The following is a 22804-nucleotide window of genomic DNA, read 5'->3' on the forward strand; positions in this document are numbered from 1 at the left end:
GTATGAGTAATGTGGGATTCCATCAAGTGGGAATAAAGTGACAGCAATCAGAACGTTACTCATTATTGTCATACTTACTTTGCTTACATTTTATGTTGAATATCACAAGTTAAAATGCCATCAATTGAAACTGTGCTTGTTATTGCAGACGCAAAGCGACTGATTGGTCGCCGCTTCGATGATACAGTTGTGCAGTCCGACATGAAGCATTGGCCTTTTACAGTTATAAATGACGGGGGAAGACCCAAGGTTCAGGTTGAATACAAAGGGGAGTGTAAGTCATTCTATCCTGAAGAAATATCATCAATGGTCCTCACCAAAATGAAAGAGATCTCAGAAGCCTACCTCGGAAAGGTGAGATTTATGTGACCTTTGTCATCAGAGGGAGAAGAGATTTTGAAAGGCAAAAGCCCACAGAGGAACTGATTATGTATTGTATGCTGCTGTGACCTCTTTACCTTCTTTTGCTCTAGCACATCTGTGACTTTAATGCTAATGGTGATAAAGCCCTTCCCCTGGTGTACAAGTGTGTGTCTGAATGTACAAGGACAGGGATGTCCACTTTGAGCATCTTTAGATGGAACAGTCCCACTTGGCCAGTCTTTAGACACAACCATCAGTTTCCCCCATTTTTGTTGGGCTTGCCTTAAAATTTAAATTTTGAGGTCAAATCTTCCTAGAAGTGGCAGCTTGCAAGAGTTTCCTAAAAAGTATCTGTCAAAGATGACCCATTTTTGGAATATATGACCACAATAATATACAGCATTTATTATCATAATCATGTTATATAAAAAAACACAAATTACAATTTTATTTTTATTTTTCTCTGAAACACACAAAGAAATGTGTAAATTTTTAAAAACCCATTGTTTCTTCCAAGATAATCAATAATGCCGTGGTTACCGTCCCAGCATACTTCAATGATTCCCAGAGACAGGCAACTAAAGATGCTGGAACCATTTCAGGACTAAATGTTCTGCGTATCATCAATGAGCCGACTGCAGCGGCCATAGCTTATGGCCTGGACAAAAAGGTAATATTAATAGAAAAAAAATATGATATTTCATATGTGAATATGGATACTTAAAACATTGGTTGAATCCAACATTCACTCCTCTTTGTGGTGGTCACACCTAGGTGGGTAGTGAGAGGAATGTCCTGATTTTTGATCTGGGTGGAGGCACCTTTGACGTATCTATTCTTACCATTGAAGATGGAATATTTGAGGTCAAATCCACAGCTGGTGACACTCACTTGGGTGGAGAAGACTTTGATAACCGTATGGTTAACCATTTTGTAGGAGAATTCAAACGCAAGCACAAGAAAGATATTACAGAGAACAAGCGTGCAATTCGCAGACTGCGGACAGCCTGCGAACGTGCCAAGCGCACATTGTCTTCTAGCACCCAAGCCAGCATTGAGATAGACTCCCTCTATGAGGGCATTGACTTTTACACATCCCTCACTCGTGCCCGATTTGAGGAACTCAATGCCGACCTCTTCCGTGGCACTTTGGAACCAGTTGAGAAATCTCTGAGGGACGCGAAAATGGACAAAGCACAGATTCATGATATTGTCCTGGTTGGAGGGTCTACACGCATTCCAAAAATACAAAAACTTCTGCAGGACTTCTTCAATGGAAGAGAACTTAATAAAAGTATTAACCCAGATGAGGCTGTGGCCTACGGAGCTGGTAAGAATGTGTTTGCACTTTCAGGTATTTCCTGTTACAATAAATCCCATGACAGTTCTTCGGTTGCTAATTGACGATCATTTTATGATTGCAATTTTATAGTAAATGTCAGATTATTGCTATATAGGGGTTACATCATAGAAACTTTGACAGTCAGTAAAGTGATGGTATTTTTAGATGTAGCCTGACTCTTTTTAATAGGGATATAATAAGTATGTGCAGCTAATTCCTACTCGTAATATTTACTGAAGTATTAGGATGTCCTTACAGTAGATGTTCAAAGATGCTAGAGTACTGATAAGACTATACGGGGAAATATGTACCTGGTGGAAGAGGTGGCTTATGCTTTAGGCACAGATGTTTTGTTATAGGGGCACAGCACTTAGTATCTGTTTAACGTGTATCATTTAAAGTGGCCATATACACAAACACTTGACAACTCACATATAGAATGAGGCCATACATGGATGGAGACACTTCAATGATGGTTCAAGTTTAAATGGGGCGACACATTGTGGTGTCTACATCTAGTAATAATTACTTTAAACATTATTAGCAAGCTGACCCTCTCTTGCATAGCCCCCCCATGTTATTCTTGATCAAGCGCACACAGAATTGTTATTCAGCTCAAAAAGAATATATTTCTTGATCTACCAGCTTCAGCAGGGCAAGAATTTATGCTTCATATTGTTAGAACCGCAATTCTAAATTTTACATTTGCTTTCATAAGATCGTGACCTACCTAAATTTAATGCTAGAGTTCCCATTCCTGTTAATAATTTCACACACGGAACCATATTAATCTTTGGTGCTAACAGTAGGATAGCATTTCAGATGTTGAGATTGTATGAAGGGCACAATAAAAATTTCCTTTACTGTATGATTTTGAACATTTAGGTTGTATTATTTTTGTGAACATGTTATGGAAGCTATGTGTCTACTTAGGCTTAGATTGACTTTTGTCACTAAATCATTGCTTCTGAAAGCTCCATTGACCCGACATCCTGTCCTATACTCTTTCTTCAGCTGTGCAGGCCGCTATCCTGTCCGGTGACACATCTGAAAATGTTCAAGATCTTCTGTTGCTGGACGTGACCCCTCTATCTCTTGGTATTGAGACGGCTGGCGGGGTCATGACTGTGCTCATCAAACGCAACACCACTATACCCACCAAGCAGACCCAGACCTTCACGACCTACTCTGACAACCAACCAGGAGTTCTCATCCAGGTAATGAGTGCAGAAGAACCTGTTGCTTCAACTGAGAGCCATCTGTGTGTTATAACTACTGTACATGCCAAGTGTTTAAAACATGATATTCTCTTATAGACTATGGGTGCCACAAGAATTCCACTGACAGCCAATGGGCCACCAATTAGTTTTGAACAAATCTTCTATTGAACGTCAATATGTAAATATGCTGGGTTTTATTGGGAATTAGGATCTTAACCAACTAACAGATGTAAATTTGTAGCTAAACCAACCATGGTGTGATGCAAATTTTGCAAAGACAAGTTGATTCAGCACCAGGGATGTATTACTGTCCGAGGGGGCCCGTGTGCAGTGGACCCCAGCCACACATCTTACCTGACCTTGCATGCTGGCAAGCAGGACCCTACTCCTCTGCGAAGCCGACTTCTCAGCAATATTCAGGAATATGAGGCATGCTCACAAGAGAGCAAAGACTTCGCCATGGATCCAGAACCTTTGCTTTTACTGGGAAGATGGCACCACAGAGGAGGAGGGACCTGCTTGCCGGCACACAAGGTAAGTATAATCTGGGTGCAGGGAGTGCAGTGCGGGGCTCCTCCTGGGCCCAGGGACCCATGTGCTTTGCACACCCTGTACTATTATAAATGTTCTGTACATAGAGAAATGTTGGCTGGTTTATCAAGGAGCAGAAAAACGGAGCAAGTGTGTGGTGGTAACACCATCGTGCCCTTAACAACTCTATAGCTTCTCTTCCTTGTAGCACAATATGGTTTTCCCAAACTACAATAAGGCATCTTTTACCTTTCTATATTCCTAAAACTAAATCAGACCCAGGATATTTATTGAGACATTTTTAGCAACTGCGTTGTTTTTCATCTGCACATGCATCCGAGTTGCATCGCACATATGTTTGCACTGAGTCGCAGAACAAATTTAGATGCACACTATCAGGAATGTAAGGGGCATTCCTGGATGATGACAGGGAGGTAAGAGGGGGTGGCTAAAGAGATACATAGAGATGTTAGGTGTTATGTAAGTGTTACATGTGTGTCGCTGATAGCGGTTGCGTATAGAGACTCACAGCCACTCACATAGGAAGTCAAACTAAGACGGAGAAACTGTACCTGCCATAGGGCTGTAGCAGGGATGGTGCAAGCAGACGGTAATGCAGCGCTTACAGATGCTGATAGTAGGCTTCTCAGACCTGTCACATTCAGGCATACGGATGTACCAGGGAAGGGCTTTGTAGCCGCATTAGCACAGAGTTACAGATGCAAGACTGGCAATTAAAGAACATGTTCAGCAAAGTCTGCACCTTTGTCATACACAAGGAAAACTGAATATACATTGACCTGATCTGTTGAACTCATAGGCGTGCACAGGGGCGGTTCCTGGTGCGCACAGGCACCCCCTAATGTCTGTAAACCCCCTCACACACAACTGCTGCTGCTGCAGTATCGGCGATCGCCGAGTGTGCTCATTTCTGTCCTCCGCCCATTGTGCCCGCCACCCCCTCCGCTCAGTATGGCTGTCAATCATTTTTATGGTGCAGCATCACTGACGTAATCCTACTCCCAGTTCCTCTAACCTGTGGGATGTGTCGGGATGATGTCATGCCGCGTGCATGCCCGCTCATGCTCCCACCCATGCTCTCTCTCTCCTCATCATGTGCCAACGCCACAGAATACAACTTTCCTCTTGGAGGAGGAGAAGTTCAAATTCAATATCAATATATATTTTTCGAGAGATTAGGATATAATCTATGGTAATAAAATGTACAAATATGAACATATATTAAACAGATTTTATATATCTGTATATACCCATATCTATACATATCTATATCTATCTATATATATATATATATATATATATATATATATATCTGTGCATCAATTCTCTATATTATTTAGTTTGCATTGAGTGCTAATAAGTGGTGGTAGACACGCCCATTAGGTGGTGTTAGACATGCCCAATAGGTGGTGCTAAACACGCCCTTCTAATCGTGCACCCCCTAATAAAATGTCCTGCGCACGCCTATGGTTGAACTTCCAGCCAAGACCTCTTACATAAACTAATTGTATATGTATTGATTATAATTATCGTAGATTAAAATAGGAAAGTTCAAAATAGGAACAAGCAAAGTTCTTTGGTAACAAAGCACACGAGAATTGAGAAAGGCCCAAAGTGTTCTTTTGCTCCTTACACATTTCTTAGCATGACAAACATACACAAATACTGTTGTACGTAGTAATTTGCACTTTCATTCCAGACAAGTATACAAGCCGACATTTATGGTATCCGGTCTCTAGGTCGACAATACTTAGGTCGACACTGTATAGGTCAACCACTATTGGTCGACAGTAAGTAGGTCGACATGGTTTTATATCGACAGGGACTCTAGGTCAACCATGACAAAAGGTCGACATGAGTTTGGGTTTTTTGAAATTTAATTTTTTAAACTTTTTCATAGTTTACGATCCATTTGGACTACGATTGGTAACGGTAAGCTACTAATCTAACTCTCTCTGCACATGTTACATCTGCCACTCCTGCACTGCACATGGAGGCAGATATAACATGTGCAGAAAGAGTTAGATTTGGGTGGGTTATTTTATTTCTGTGCAGGGTAAATACTGCTTGATTTATTTTTACACTGCAAATTAGATTGCAGATTGAACACACCACACCCAAATCTAACTCTCTCTGCACATGTTATATCTGCCCCCCCCCCCCCCTTCCCTGCAGTGCACATGGTTTTGCCCAATTGCTAACAAACTTGCTGCTGCGATCAACTCAGAATTACCCCCAAGGTGTAATCTAGCCACAGTGTCAGACTGGGGCATGATGGGCCCACCGGGGGAAAGCAGTGATAGGGGCCCATACTTAGGGGTGTGGCCATCCTATCATGGGGGTGTGGCCAGACTCCACTGAGGCTTGAAATACACAATAGTTTAGTGCAGTATAATGCAACATATCTACCATGTACAATACAAGTGCACAGTCTGGAACCTGATCCCTAGAGGAACGATTGGGTCCTCAGTCAGTGGGGCCTACCGGTGGTTTCCCTGGTACCTCTGTGGGCCAGTCCGACCCTGTCTAGCCAGTTAGGCTCAAACAAGATTTAATGGCTCAAATATGGTTTAAACTGCCCACCTTGCTCAAATGTGTCCCCCCCCCTCTTCCCCCTTATACTATATATCGCTAAGCAGTAGATCAGAGTGCTTTTACAGTAGGTTGTAACCACCAAGATAAACAACCTCATATTTGAAAGCAGTATAACTAAATACAGGAAATTTGGCTTCTTAATTTAACAATTTCAATTTTCCCTAATATAATTTCTTCATTGGTTGTGTATCGTTAAATACACAACCCAATTTAAAGCCAAGTTTTTAAAGGGGGACTCTACCCTCAGGGAAATCTATTTCTGTAACCAACAAAAACAACAACAGATCTGTTGTATAAATTACAGCTGTATCCAAAGCTCAACAATTAACGTGTTTGTTCCAATGTGATTGAAAGAAAGACATCCAATTGTATTGTAGTTTTCTATGAAGATGAAGATCAACTTTAATTTTCTACGATTAGGTATTCCCTTACTTCACCACTAACTGTGATGTGGCAATTAGTACAGATGAGAGAATAGTTTTTTTTTTTAATATAAATTAGATTTCACTATGGGCCTAATTGAGACCTGATCGTAGCAGCAATGTTGTTAGCAGATGGGCAAAACCATTTGCACTGCAGGGGGCAGGCTTGGACTGGCCCACAGGGGTACAGGGGAAACCATCGGCAGGCCCCACTGCCTGGGGGCCCACCTCCTGCTCTAAGGATCCGGTTCCAGACTGTGCACTTGAATTATACATTATACATATGTTACCTTATACTGGACTATGGTGTATTCTCTACAGTGCATTGCTGTTATTAATCTGTTATTAATGTGGTACATTATCATGCATGCAGCAGCTGAATTTACTGTATATATGTATGAAGGGGCCCAATCCTTGCACTCTCTAATGGATAGTCAAACCAATAAGGTGGCAGGCCACACCCCCTCTGCAGACTGGCCACACCCCTAACAAAGGCCCCTACCACTGCATTCCCCAGGTAGGCCCTACATGCCCCAGGCCGACACTGGCAGGGAGGCAAATTAACATGTACAGAGAGAGTTAGATTTGGGTGGGTTATATTGTTTCTGTGCAGGGTATATATTGGCTGCTTTATTTTTACACTGCAATTTAGATTTTAGATTTAACACACCCCACCCAAATCTAACTCTCACTGCACATGTTACATCTGCCACACCTGCAGTGCACATGGGCCCTCATTCCGAGTCGTTCGCTCGGCAAATTTCTTCGCATCGCAGTGAATTTCCGCTTAGTGCGCATGCGCAATATCCGCACTGCGACTGCGCCAAGTAATTTTGCTATGAAGAAAGTATTTTTACTCACGGCTTTTTCTTCGCTCCGGCGATCGTAGTGTGATTGACAGGAAATGGGTGTTACTGGGCGGAAACAGGCCGTTTTAAGGGCGTGTGGGAAAAACCGCTACCGTTTCTGGGAAAAACGCGGGAGTGGCTGGAGAAACAGGGGAGTGTCTGGACGAACGCTGGGTGTGTTTGTGACGTCAAACCAGGAACGACAAGCACTGAACTTATCGCAGATGCCGAGTAAGTCTGAAGCTACTCTGAAACTGCTAAGAAGTTTGTAATCGCAATATTGCGAATACATCGTTCGCAATTTTACTATGCTAAGATTCACTCCCAGTAGGCGGCGGCTTAGCGTGTGCAATACTGCTAAAATCGCCTTGCGAGCGAACGACTCGGAATGAGGGCCCAGGTTTTGTCCATCTGCTAACAAAGTTGCTGCTAAGATCAGGTCTGAATTAGGCCCAATATGTTTTACTTATGATGTAAGTCAGAGAATGTGTTCAGTGATCCACAGACCTCTTTAAACTACCCACAACATATAAAAGTTTAATTTGATGATACTTCAATACTTGACATGAGTTAAAACTACATTACCTTACTTCTATAGCCGCGGTTTTTCCAATCTGGAGTCCTGGCAATCCTTTGTTCAGGATCCTGGCATTTGTATTTCTGGCACCGGCATTTTGATTCATGTCAGGATCCCAGCATCGGTATTCCGAGCAGTGTTGGGATTCCAAGTGTCAGGATCCCAAACGCCCTAATCCTGACTGGATCCCTTATAGAGCATTGAAATATGTATACGCATTGGAAGATAATTTGATAGCTGACTATTATATACGTAAGTACTTATGAAAAACCTTTGATTATATGCTAGTCGCACTGATAAAAATGAAGGTACTCTTGCCATGTGCAGCACCACAAAAAGGTTATGGACAAATTTAATAGAAATTAGAAATTTCATTGTTGCCACTGTTGAATACGGAGAACTTTAGCCATCAGCTGTTTTCTTTATTTATACAGATGGCAATTGCAACAGTGACCTCTCAATACCAAAGGGAGTACTGCACTAGGTCAAAAATAGGATAGGTGAACAAAAAAAATACAATCAGTCAGCATGTACAGTATACATGTTATTTAATGAAATAAAACTGCAGAAGTAAGACATACTGTATCTCACAAATACCAGATTTGGCTAACATTGCTGTGGGTTTAAGGACAAATGGACTTGTGAAGTTACAACATGGGCCCTCATTCCGAGTTGTTCGCTGGCAAGCTGCTTTTAACAGCTTTGCACACGCTAAGCCGTCGTCTACTGGGAGTGAATCTTAGCTTATCAAAATTGCGAACGAAAGATTAGCAAAATTGCGAATAGACACTTCTTAGCAGTTTCTGAGTAGCTCCACACTTACTCGGCATCTGCGATCAGTTCAGTGCTTGTCGTTCCTGGTTTGACGTCACAAACACACCCAGCGTTCGCCCAGACACTCCTCCATTTCTCCGGCCACTCCCGCGTTTTTCCCAGAAACGGTAGCGTTTTTTCACACACACCCATAAAACGGCCTGTTTCCGCCCAGAAACACCCACTTCCTGTCAATCACATTGCGATCACCAGAACGAAGTAAAAACCTTGTAATGCCGTGAGTAAAATACCTAACTGCATAGCAAATTTACTTGGTGCAGTCGCACTGCGGACATTGCACATGCGCATTAGCGACTAATCACTCCGTTGCGAGAAAAAAATAACGAGCGAACAACTCGGAATGACCACCATAGTTAGCTTATTTAATATACTGTAGGTTTCACCAGGATCCTTACTGGACCCCAGTTTAAACCAATTTCATTATTTAATTAGTTACATTGTCGTATTTGTATGAGAGATTTCTGAGATACCTCTTATATGTTTCATATATTGTATCTTACAATGCGCTTTAATAGTTGAAAATGAAAAGAGTTACAAAAATAAACAAGAGTTCAAAGTTCTTGTACATATAACATCCCCGGAGATTGAAACATTTTGACCTTTTGACAAAACAAATGGTACAACCAATACAGTTCAAAACTACCTTGACTTGTCTCCAGATCACCTAAGCTTTCTGTATGTTATATATAATTATGTTTTTGTTGGTAGGTGTTTGAGGGTGAAAGAGCAATGACTAAAGACAACAACCTTCTGGGGAAGTTTGAGTTGACGGGAATCCCACCCGCTCCTCGAGGTGTTCCCCAAATCGAGGTGACCTTTGACATTGATGCTAATGGAATCATGAATGTGTCTGCTGCCGACAAGAGCACCGGGAAGGAAAATAAAATCACCATAACCAATGACAAGGGTGAGTTGATTGCCTAAGGCAATAAACAAGAGTTAAGTAGCTCAAGATTAAAAGATTACAATTACGTGTTCATCAATCAAAACTTTGTATCCCTAATATCTAGAGGTTTGGTATGTTGGCCTATTAACAAACACTCTGGTTGGTAGATTTTCTCATCAAGGTGGTCCTTACTATGTGACTTCAGTTTCAGTAAACAAGAAATTCTTATTAAATCTGAAAATGTCAGCAGTTTCTTTACTGGACATCTTTTACAGAACTGTGTTACCAAATTATCTCAGGTTGCAATAATATCCCTTCAATCTAGGGCACCCATGATTTACACAGATTTTGTGGATTTATCCAGCCAAAGAACCTTTAAAAAACGGGTGTGAAATGGTTTACTGATGGTCAGGATGCCAGCAGTCAGAAGACTGACAGTGGCATCCTGATGGAGAGAATCCTGACAGGGACCAGGAAAGTATGCTTACCCTCCCCTAATACCTTCCTAACCAAAACCCTCCCTCCTAACAGCCTAACCCCCCCTCCCCCGCAGCCTAACTGTAACCCCACCCAGATGTGCACCTAACACTCCTCCACACAGCCTAAACCTAACACTCCCTCCTGGCACCCTCAATGGGTGTGCCTAAAACTACCCGCCTCCCTGCAGCCTAACCCTCCCTGCAGGTGCCTAAACCTAACCTGGTGGCCAGGATGCCAGCAGTCAGAAGACAGACCTTGGCTTACCATAACCTACCTCGCTTCCCCGCAGCCTAAACCTAACCCTTCCTCCCCAGCAGCCTAAACCTAACCCTCCCTGGGGGTGCCTAAAACTGCCCCTCCCCCTAACAGCAGCCCAACCCTAACCCTCCCCGGGGGTGCCTAAATCTAACATCCCCCCCAGGCTAACACTAACTGTGGGTGGCATACTTATTATCTAGATGCCCGGTGTCCGGATTCCTTCATCTGCATTTTGTCCGCTGTCAGAGTTTCGGTGTCGGCACTGTGGCCGCATGTCAGGATTCTGGGGCTGGGATTCCGAATGCCGACATCCTGACCACATCCCGTGTAAATCATTTGTGTGCCAGTTTAAAGGGATATTATGGTAAGCCTACAGTGGCTATAGTCTCAGTCATTTTCCTCTGGTTCTGTTGGTAAAATTGATTTCCATTTCCGCAAGGGTACATTTTTTTTTTTTTTTTGCAGGCCGTTTGAGCAAGGAAGACATTGAGCGTATGGTGCAAGAGGCTGACAGATATAAGGCGGAAGACGAAGCTCAGAGAGAAAAGGTTTCAGCCAAAAACTCTCTGGAGTCATTGGCCTTCAATATGAAGAGCACAGCTGAAGATGAGAAGTTAAAGGACAAAATTAGTCCTGAGGACAAACAGAAGATCTTAGATAAGTGCAATGAGGTCATCAATTGGCTGGACAAAAACCAAGTAAGCAACCCAAGTCATTTTAGTATAAATGCTTTATTTTATGGGACACAGCAGGACTGTAGTACATACTGTAAGACAAACGGTCATAAGGAGAACAGTATGATGACATTTCAGGAACACTAATGGGCATTAATTACTAAATTCATGTTGTGATCTCCATTATTCCCCTGTACATATTATAGTCTCATCCCTACTGTAAATCTCTAGGACCTACAATAAAGCAAATTCAGAGACTTTATCCTGAGGAATAAATTTCCAGACTTCTCAAGCATAATGATTTTCTCATAGGTGTCTGACGGTTCAGTTCTTATCCTACCAGTAGTGTCTTTAAAGGGGGTTTCTACCTTCATATAATGTGTATTGTGCCGATGCAAGGTTGATTGTGAGGCCCATAAGTTATATGTGTATGAACTCTGACACTTTTTATGCAATAGGGCTGAGTGATACAATTCAACATAAAGGAACAACACCTCTTCCAGTTAATATTAAAACATGTCTGAAGAGCACAGATCCCAGAAAAGTTGTAGGTATACACAATTAAATAATCTTAAAATGGAAGTACAGTTGGGTTGTGCCCCCATACCTCCCAACTTAGCTGATCCTGGAACTGGGACCCTGCATGCACCTTCAGCGTGCTCACCCGAAAAAATGGTCGGAGCCTCACAAAAAGGGGATGGGATCTCATAGTACCATTGTTGGTATCACTGTGGGGGGCTGTCCAGCACTCTATGAGATGCTGGGCTGCCCCCAGGCTCCCCCTGCACTATGTACAGATGACAGTGTTTCCACTCAACTTTTCCCCCTGCAGGACACTGCAGCCCACTGGTGGGACTGTCCAAGAAAAGGAGACCATCTCACCAAAAGTAGGACAGTTGGGAGGCTAATTGTAATCTGACTCAACAAATTTTTCACTGTTTATTTCACTGTTTTGCCTGCACGAATGTATTTACTGCTGTTTCTGTAATTCTTCTGTGTTGTCTCATGTCCACTACATCACTAATTCGTCCACGTTTTTCTGCTTTGTCTTATAAGATGGCTGAGAAAGAAGAATATGAGCATCAGCAGAAGGAGCTGCAAAACCTTTGCAACCCCATCATCACCAAGTTATACCAAGGTGCAGGCGGTGCTGGGATGCCCGGTGGAATGCCGGGAGGATTTCCCGGAGCAGGAGGCAGTGCAGCAGGTGGTTCTTCTTCAGGACCCACCATTGAAGAAGTTGATTAAAAAAAACTCCACCGACACTGCAAGTTTCTCACCACAGTTCTGCTTTGCCACACTCAAGAGTATTCATAAGCCATCAGTTAGCGTCAGCTTGAGCTTGATTCTTTTAAAAAGAGATTGTTAATTACTTAGTAGCCTTGAATAGCCTGCACTCACTGTCTAGGACAGTGCGTGTTATTTTAGCAGTATATGTTCTCCTTGTGTGCTCTACTTGGTTATATTCTGTATCTTTCACTGTGTATGAGCAGTAAGACCCTTTTACCCTTGTTATACTGTATTAGCTGATGGTGCCAAATTTATCCGTTCTGTTCTGTATTACAGTATATTTTACTGTAAAAGGTAAAATGGGTTGGGTAGAATATCCCGGCACACTGGATGCCGGCACTCAGAATACCGACGCCAGCATTCCGATGATGAAGGTCCCAATGGGGGTGAGTTATGTATTGCAACTCACCCCCCTAACCCTGTAACCCTAACTCTCCATTACTACATCCTAACCTTAACCTCCCGCACGAGTGCATAACCCTAACCTTCCTGGTAAGTGCCTAATCCTAACCCTACACACCCCACTGCCTACACTTACACCCCCTCCGGTGATGCCTAACCTTAACCCCCCTGTCTGCAGCCTAACCTCCCTACCCCACAGCCTAAACCTAATGGCTGGTAATGTTCCCTCCTCCCCCCTGCAGCCTAATCCCAGCATCCCCTGAATACTTACCTTCGGCATCCCGGCTGTCGGAATTCCAGTGCCGGTATTTTGACTGCTTAGATCCCGACAGCCGGCATATTGAACGTATCCCAGTAAAATATGCCGATATTTCTGGGATCATTAGTATATGACTCTTGCTTCCTTCTAAATGATGGTATTTTAAAGTTATATCTCAAATGCGTGATCCCTTAATTATTGGTTCATTAGATCACGCTGCCCATCATGTGTTGTACTTAAGATCCACTGTAGGTTTCAAATTTAGGGGGAGATGTAGCAAAACTTCTAAAGAGGGCAGGTGATGAAGTTGCGCATATCAGCATCTACCTATCATTTTATAGAAGCACTTAATGATAGCTACTGCACAAACTGGTTGCTATGGGCAAGATCTCCACTTTTCCTCTTTAGAAGATTTGATATATCTGCCCCGTATTTTTTTAATGATGCGCCTGCCTTTTGATGGGATCTTAATATTCAAAAAAGTCTTATGACGGCACACCTGTTAGCAATCTTTTTGATGACTGCCGTATAAAACCTCAAGTATCCTTTTGACAAATAAGCATTTAAAAACAGTTTATTGCCCATTTGATAACGAGGCAAAAATATAACAAATGTCCATTTACCCATGGAAGATGTGGCACCAAAATTTGATCAGACTTATTGATCAGACTTATTACATACTGTAATCAAATCTTTAACACCATCAACCAAAAACTCACAAACCAACCATACAGGGAACAAAAAGACCAACCTCTGCCTTACAGCTTCTTAGAAAACTTGCTGCACTCTACCCCCATGGGCATTTCCAGCCCTATTGGTCAAACCTTATGTCATTCAATTCCAATAGTCCAAATGAACTACTGTAACTGATGCCTGCACCACAATGTGTGACTGCCTCGGAGGATTTAATACTCATGTGACTGGTTCTCTCAAACCTCTGCATTATTCAACAATTCTCTTTGATTTAAACTTCCAAACTATTCCATTACCCAGCTTTACGCTCCATTAGTGCTGATAATTAATGCTCCAGTAGTCCTATATCTGTCATGGTGGTTTTGACAAACAGTATGGCTGGAATGTTTAAGGCAGAGAAACCCTGACCCTTGTTTTGTGAATCACAATAACTTCCGACAGTAAATATGGATCCCTAGATCTTTAGAGATACTGTAAGTGCCTTTCGGATGTCTTCCAAGATTTTGAATCAACCAATGAATGAGACTATTCTCTCAAGAAAAAAAAAAATCTTGTCTTGGCATGTAGCCCTCACATTTATTGCTTTCCTTCATTTTTGCGGGTTCCCATAATTAGCAAAACAAAATGTTTGAATAGATGAAAACATATTGAATAACCTGGTGCCACCAGACCAATTGTGCTGTAACCCATAGCAACTCGAATATTTGACTAGATCATTATCTTGCAACATGGATTAATTAAAAAAAAGCAAAAGTTGAATTATTGACTATGGAATAAAGCCAACTTGTGATAAGTAAATTAAGTAAATATTTTTTTTTTTTACTAGTATACAGAATTTATAAATGAGTGCAATGCTATCATTTTCTAATTTTACTTATCTTCAGTTGTTACAATGGAATGTAGACTGACAGTTTCTACTACAAGTTTAAAAATGAGGAAGTAATGGTACTTTCCTCACTCAAATGGTACGATGTTTTATTCGGCGTACCCCCACTCACGCTGATATTAGAGATGAGCGGATTCGGTTTTACTCGGTTTCACTCGGTTCTCAAAACGGCATCTTATTGGCTATCCAAAACACGTGACATCCGTGAGCCAATAAGATGTCGTTTTGAGAACTGAGTAAAACCGAGTAAAACCGAATCCACTCATCTCTAGCTAGCCAACTGTGCTTCTGCAGACACGTTATTGTCTGTTACAGATGACACAGGAGCAATTCCGGAGACTGTGCCAGGATTAAAAGATCGTCGAGGTATGGAAAAATTCTTATCCCCTGCTGGCGGAGAGAAGCTGCCATTACCGCCATAATTTTGATAAATACTCTGGGGGCTGTGGCTAACCCAAAAGGTAGGGCCTGGAACTGAAAATGCTGTTGGAGAATAGTGAACCTGAGATAGCACTGATGGGACAGAGGTATAGGAACATGTAGGTAAGCATCCTGGATATCCAGGGATACCATATAATCCCCTGGCTCCATGGCCAAAATGATGAAACGTAAAAAGTCTCCATATGAAACCAAGGTACTGTACTTGTTCAGCACTTTGAGATTGAGTATGGGCCGGAATGACCCATTTGGCTTCTGAACTAGAAACAGCTTGGAGTATAAACCCTGTCCTCGTTGTGCAGGAGGAACTGGAATGATTACCCCTGACTGAAACAATTTCTGAACTGCCTTTTGCAAAGCCCTGGCCTTTGTCTATACCCGAGATGGGCTGGTACAAAAAAACCTTTGAGGAGGGTGCTTCTTGAAGGCAAATGCATAACCGAGAGATACTGCTTCCTGCACCCATGCATCTGTTGTAGACTGCTGTCAGATCTGAGCAAACTGAAGAAGTTGGCCCCCTATCCTGGAATCCCCCCAGGGGGATGCCCGAACCATCAGGCTGATGGCTTATTTTCTGTTTTACCAACCGGTCCTCTGGTAGCCCTAGATGCTGAATCAGCTTTCCATGTACGTAGCCAAACTGCTCTGCGAGCGGCTACTGCTGAAGCTGATGCCCACAATCCTCAATTTGACTGGGTCTCTGGGGAGATTCTTAGTTGGGGTACTGATTGTTTCAGGAGTTGCTTGAGCCTTCCAGTCAGGCTCTCGCAGCTAAGTTTGCCAGGATTGCCAGGGTGTTATGCAGATTTTGCGGACGTGTTCTCCAAAAAAGTTGCAGAGGTACTACCTCCCCATCGCCCCTATGACTGTGCCATTGATTTGTTGCCAAATGCTAAGCTTCCCAAGAGCAGGTTGTACTCCCTGTCACGTCCTGAGACTCAGGCTATGGCAGAGTACATTCAGGAGAACTTGGCTAAGGGATTTATCAGACCTTCACAGTCTCCAGTTGGGTCGGGGTTCTTCTTCGTGGGTAAAAAGGACGGTTCGTTGCGACCCTGCATCGACTTCAGGGAATTGAACCGTATCACGATTAAAAACTCATACCCACTGCCTCTCATTTCAGTCTTGTTTGACCAGCTTCGTACTGCCACCATTTTTTCTAAGATTGACCTACGCGGGGCGTACAATCTAATCCGAATAAGAGAGGGGGATGAATGGAAGACTGCCTTTAATACCCACTCAGGGCATTATGAATATTTGGTGATGCCTTTTGGGCTCTGTAATGCCCCGGCAGTCTTCCAGGATTTCATGAACGATGTACTCAGGGAATATTTGGATAGATTCTTAGTTGTATACTTAGATGACATCCTAATCTTCTCCCATTCCCTGACGGAACATCGGAAGCATGTACGCTTAGTCCTCCAGAAACTCAGAGACCACCGGCTTGGGGCGAAGCTGGAGAAGTGCGAATTTGAAGTTCAGCAAATCGCATTTCTAGGATATATTATCTCCTCAGAAGGTTTCCAAATGGAGGGTTCCAAGGTACAGGCAGTCCTGGACTGGGTGCAGCCCACTAGTTTGAAGGCGCTTCAGCGTTTCCTGGGCTTTGCGAATTTTTATAGACGATTTATCGCTGGATTTTCGTCTATAGTGGCGCCCTTGGTGGCACTCACTAAGAAAGGGGCGGATGTTGCTCACTGGTCTTGTGAGGCTAAAGCGGCTTTTGCCCGTCTCAAAAGGGCATTTGTCTCGGCCAAGGTGCTGCGACACCCAGATCCAGAGCGTCCTTTTGTGGTGGAGGTGGATGCCTCTGAGATGGGTATTGGGGCAGTGCTCTCTCAGATGGGAGTGTCTGATAATCGCCTTCATCCCTGTGCTTACTTTTCCCGTAAATTTTCGCCTGCCGAGATGAATTATGACGTGGGTAACCGGGAATTGTTGGCTATTAAGGATGCACTCGAGGAGTGGAGACACTGGCTTGAGGGGGCTAAGTTTGTGGTCTCAATTCTCACCGACCATAAGAATCTGGCATATTTAGAGTCAGCGAAGCGTCCCAATGCCAGGCAGGCACGATGGGCTTTGTTTTTTGCTCGCTTTAATTTTTTGATAACATATCGCCCTGGGTCAAAAAACATCAAGGCTGATGCGCTCTCGCGGAGTTTTGCTCCAATCCAGGAGACCACCGAGGAGCCGTTGCCCATTGTGTCCCCATCATGTATTAAAGTGGGCATTACCCAGGACCTCTTGTCATTAGTCCTTAGAGCACAGGAGCAGGCTCCTCCAGACCTTCCGGTAGGTCTTTTGTTTGTGCCTCCTAGGTTAAGACAGCGAGTGTTCCTGGAATTCCATGCCAAGAAGTCGGCAGGTCACCCGGGTATTGCCAGAACTCGGGAGTTGCTATCTAGGGCAGTGTGGTGGCCCTCGGTGGCTAAGGATGTGGATCAGTGGGTTCGGGCATGTGACATCTGTGCCCGAAATAAGACTCCTAGAGGGGTTCCTGTTGGCCCATTACATCCACTCTCTATCCCATCTAAGCCATGGACCCACATTTCAATGGATTTTGTGGTGGACTTGCCCAAATCCTCGGGGATGACAGCCATCTGGGTTGTCGTTGACAGGTTTTCAAAGATGGCGCACTTCGTTCCACTGGTTGGGCTGCCATCGGCCAGACGCCTGTCTGAATTATTTATGCTGCATGTTGTGCGTTTCCACGGGTTGCCACTTGATGTGGTCTCTGACCGCGGATCCCAGTTTGTGGCCAAATTCTGGAGGGCATTTTGTTCCGATCTCCAGATTTCTGTCAGCTTGTCGTCAGGCTACCATCCGCAGTCTAATGGGCAGACTGAAAGGGTGAACCAGTCCTTGGAGCAGTTCCTCAGGTGTTATGTCTCCAAGTGTCAGACTGACTGGGTTGCTCATCTGTCCATGGCGGAGTTTGCCTATAACAACGCGGCTCACTCTGCTACAGGGATCTCTCCCTTCCTTTGTGTGTATGGGCATCATCCTAAGGCCAATTCTTTTGACCCCCTGGACTCCACGCCTGGTGGTTCCTCTGTGGTTTCGGTCCTTAGAGGTATTTGGAGGAAAGTGAAGAAAGCCCTTGTGTCTGTGTCATTAGTGACCAAAAGGGTTTTTGATAAGCGGAAAAGACCCTGCAGCTTCAAATTAGGAGACTTCGTCTGGTTGTCTACCAAGAATTTGAAGTTGAGACAGCCATCTCATAAGTTAGGCCCCCGGTTCATCGGCCCTTATAAGATCACCAGGGTTATCAATCCGGTGGCATTTCAGTTAGATCTGCCCCGTTCTTTGGGTATCAATAAAACATTTCATTGTTCCCTTTTAAAACGGGCGATTAGTAATCCTTCTTCCAGTGGAAGACCTTCCCCTCTTCTGATAAGTGGCCAGAGGGAGTTTGTTGTTGAAAGGATTCTTGACTCCAAGATGGTTCGGGGTCGGCTGTCATTTTTGGTGCACTGGAAGGGGTATGGCCCGGAGGAGCGGCATGGGTGCGCAGATGTGATCTTCATGCCCCCAGACTGATACGCTCTTTCTTCTCGCAGTTCCCCGATAAACCCGGTGGTAGGGGTTCTTTGACCCCTCCTCAGAGGGGGGGTACTGTTAGGGTCTCCTGCCCTGTGCTGCCACGTCGTTATGGCAACCGGGAGACAAGTGCTAGCGGAGTAACCTGAGCGCATCTGATACTCCGGTTCGGGTCTTTTGCTGTGCAGTGGTTACAGGCTCTGTGCACGGCAGGGGATCCGGTGCTGGTTTTTGTGCTCACAGTCTGTGAGGTCTGAGTGGGGCGTGGACAGCACCTGCTTTATAAACCCTCTTCTCAGGTTAAGCAGATGCTGCTGAATCTTTGTTGGTTAGTCAGTTCCTGAAAGTTAGCCAGTACTGTGTAGCTTTGTATTTGTTTGTTGCTTACTGCAAATAGGCCTTGGGATTTGGTACTACACTCTGCCAATCCAGACCTAGCAGTAAGACTGGAGTCAGTCGTTTAACTTGCTGGGTTTCTTTTGCTACTCTGTGAACTTAGCAAGTTTGCGGCTGTATTCTCAGACTTGCCTGCCTAAATCCTGTCTCACTGTGCAAGGTGTTCAGGTGTCAGTTTAGTGGCAGTAAGCTGAACCTGTGCACTGCAAGTGAGGATTAGGATTGTGGAGACTCTCCTTGTGTCTATCATTCCATCTCTGACCAAGGAGTTTACTGCCACACCCGTTGGTAACCATTTAGGGTTTTGCTGTTGCCCTTAGCAACAGCATTTCGGGTTCTCTACGTATTAAAACCCAACATCTTGCTTTTTCCATCTGAGCATTCCTAATAATAGGGAGACACCCAGTTTCTTAGCCTCTGGGCTTCTCTGTTCACTTTGTGTTTATTTTGTTACCCTATCACCTTCTGTGTACGTAATGTCATATTCCCCAGTCTGTCTGTGAGTTCATTTGTTTTGCATCCCTATCCGTTCAGACACCAGTACATTCCTGCAGGCACTGGTGTGCATAACAGTTCAGACACCAGTACTTTCCTGCAGGCACTGGTGTGCATAACAGTTCAGACACCAGTACATTCCTGCAGGCACTGGTGTGCATAACAATCCATTAGTGCCAACTTCAACCGTTCAAAAGCATTCTGTTGCTCCTCTGCCCATGCTACCAGGGCAGTAAGCCGCCTCTCCCAACCTGACTTGCATCGTAGTAACTCATGAAGTGGTACAGCCACATTGGTGAAATGTTGGATAAAGCATTGATAATATCCCACAAAGCCAAGAAAGCTGCAGACGTTTTTCACTGTCTTGGGTACAGGCCAGTCCCGCACCACCCGTATCTTTTTGGGATCAGGCTTCACCCCATCAGAGCTAACTATGTGGCGCAGATATTGCACACTTGGTTTCAGAAGATGGCACTTGGACGGCTTTAACTTTAGACCACATTTAGTCAATTGGATGAAGACTTCCTCTAGATGTTTCAAGTGCTCGTCGTAGGATTTTGAGAATATGATGACATCGTCCAGATACAACAGAGCCATCTCGAAATTTCTGTGCCCCATACAGTGCTCCATAACTTGTTGGAAGGTGGCAGGAGCATCACAAAGCCTGAATGGAATGCGGTCAAACTCAAAAAGACCCATGGGTGCCATGAACGTGGTCTTTTCCCTGTCTTCTGGGATCATTGGAATCTGCCAGTATCTGCTCGTCAGGTCAAGAGTTGAGAAGTACTGAGCTGTCTTTAGCGCTGTTAACGATTCCTCTATTCGGGGCAATGGATAAGCATCTTTGTGCATCACCCCATTCAGTTTACGATAGTCGACGCAGAATCGGAGGCTGCCATCTTTCTTTCGTACAATCACTAATGGTGCTGTCCATGGACTATGGCTTTCACATATCACACCGGCTTCTTTCATCTCATGTATCATGTTTCTCACTGGTTGGTACATGGCCGGTGGTAGAGGCCTGTGTCTCTCCTTAACTGGTGGGTTAGTTCCAGTAGGGATGTGATGCTGGACTCCCTCAGCCTTTCTGAAGTCTGATGGGTGCGGACTAAAAAATTCAGCATTACAGCACACAGCCCGGAGTACGCCCTCACGCTGACTCTCTGGGCTGCCGCTCTTTATTTCACTACACCATGGAGCTTCACCAGTTGTAATACTGGTCTGTCCAGCCACAGCTCCCTCGGGTATCTTGGGTAGAGCCACACCAAGGATGTCTTGAAAGTCTTCCAGAATTACTCTAGCCACCGGACAGTGTGGAAACAATCGGACTGGATAGCTATGTGGGTTTAATATCCGGATAGGTACTCTCCCACATGTCACTTTAGCCACCGTTCGTGCCACCGCAAATGGTTGCTGTCCATTGAAGTTGCAGGGTACCAGGATTGCCTCATAATCTCACCGCCCAGGGCCAATCCGGGTTTTACACAACACTACATGCTCAGAATTTGGTTGCAGGATGACGTGTTGGCAATCAGTGATTCTCGCCTTTCCAACTTCTCCCCTTGTATTGGTGAATCTCTTTTGCCCCTTCAGCAACCATCAGGGCCGCAGACCGCATTTCCACTTTAAGAGCCTCCACCAATTCATTCGGACAGTACTTCAACACGTTCATCCCTAAGATGACCGAATGTAAATATTTATTGTACATAGTGGTGACCAGAAACCCTTGTTGCTCCATGTTAGCCTTGCCGATAGTAAGGTCAGCCTCCCAATAGATGCGGAACTTAATTTGCTGCCCATTACGGGCCTATAGGTGTAACCAGGTATTCGGTGGGCTTACTATTTCAGATACGTCCCAGTGTCTCTGAAACTTTGCAAGTTGGATCATCATCACCTGCGAGCCTGTGTCCTGAAGAGCAGCTACCTCCACTCTGTTAACTTGAATTTTGAGGTGGGGACACTCTCCGACATATCTAGGCCACCACCCCGGCTATGATGGACCTACTGATGCATCTCCTCCCGAGGGTCGGTCCCATGCCTCGGGGTCGAGTCGTTTAAAGGATCATTGGGACACTGTCTCTCAATGTGCCCAATCTGTTTGCACCGCCTGCATATAGGTCTTCCTTGGGCATCAAATTGATCCGTGGGACGTCGCCCCATTCCACATGGCACATCCCACCGCTGCCATCCTTTTCCACCTTGATACCGCCGTCATTCCTTGCATTTAGCTTCAGCCTGTTCCAGACGTATTTCTTTTAGCTCTTTCATCATATCGTGGACAACACTGGTAAGCGCTCCCAGTTCGTCTTGACCAACTTGTAACTGTTCCATGGTGGTTCCTCTTGAGACGAAGGGTTCCGCCATTGGACTTAGTTGTGAGTCTCCGGACAACCCACTCTCAATTAGCTCCAACATAGTACCATACTCAAAACATCTATATTTTGATTAAGGCCTAAAATGTCCATCATCGCCTCCTTGAACTCTGAAAAAGTGCAAACAGGGTTTTGCCGCCTCCACATCCACAACTGGGTGGACGTACCTGGATTTTTACCTGGGATCACCTCTTGGATTGGATCTTGCTACTGGAACCCTGAGCAGTAGGACGAGGAACCCCAACCCCAGAGGACCCAATACAATAGTCACCACCCGTTAGGACGGTGACATATATTTTATTATACAGGAACAACTGGTAAAGAGGCTGGTCACCACTGTGGATATAACTGTGTTAAGATGTTAAAATTAAATGTTATTTGCACTTCAGGAGTTCTTTGGTTAGATTCTCACTTGTAGAGTTAGCAAAGGTAGTAGCAAGTGATGCAATCTAGTCTCAAGCTAGTTCTTAAAATTACAACTACACAGTTAAATTTCTACAGAGTTCAGACATAAATGCAGTAAGGAAGGTTTGCAGTTAATAAGCTTGTAGTAGCCAAAGATCAAGTCCTCAGTCATGTAGGCAAAGAATAGTATGCAAGTTACTCCTACTATAAGTCTGCAAGCATAAACCACCAGGTACAATAATCCTCCACTGTAATTTTCGGCTGGAGAGGTGCCCTGAACAGTCAGCCAGGTTGGAAGTTAGTTAAGCAGCTAGTAGAATAAAGGGAAAAGCACAGTCTTCCTCTCTGAGGTAACTTACGCAAGTTTAGTGTCTCTCTCTCTCTTTCTCTCTATTACTCAGTTCCTCATCCCCTTTGAATGGACTGGGTTGCTAGGACAGATTAGAGGGTTAACAGTCTCCTTGACTTGGGTATACAGAGCAACCCTGGTTTGTAACACTCTCAATGTAGATGCGCCAGTTAGTTCAATGAACTCCCTCCTCGATATGGGGTAACTGCCCTCTGGCTGACTTTTACT

General features: G+C 44.2%; 1 protein-coding gene across 1 annotated transcript in view; it reads left to right on the plus strand.

Moving 5' to 3' along the window:
• LOC134966043 (heat shock cognate 71 kDa protein-like) overlaps nt 1-14493 on the plus strand; it is a 39287-nt gene extending 24794 nt beyond the window's left edge. The window contains exons 3-9 of the mRNA XM_063942506.1: nt 149-354; nt 881-1033; nt 1138-1693; nt 2720-2922; nt 9462-9660; nt 10843-11075; nt 12108-14493. Of these exons, the coding sequence (XP_063798576.1) occupies nt 149-354; nt 881-1033; nt 1138-1693; nt 2720-2922; nt 9462-9660; nt 10843-11075; nt 12108-12299 (1742 nt within the window). The 3' untranslated portion in view covers nt 12300-14493. The remainder of the gene's footprint in view (nt 1-148; nt 355-880; nt 1034-1137; nt 1694-2719; nt 2923-9461; nt 9661-10842; nt 11076-12107) is intronic.
• Nucleotides 14494-22804: the final 8311 nt, after the last annotated feature.

This window comes from Pseudophryne corroboree, chromosome 10, assembly GCF_028390025.1.
Source record: "Pseudophryne corroboree isolate aPseCor3 chromosome 10, aPseCor3.hap2, whole genome shotgun sequence".
Taxonomy (NCBI): Eukaryota; Metazoa; Chordata; class Amphibia; order Anura; family Myobatrachidae; genus Pseudophryne; species Pseudophryne corroboree.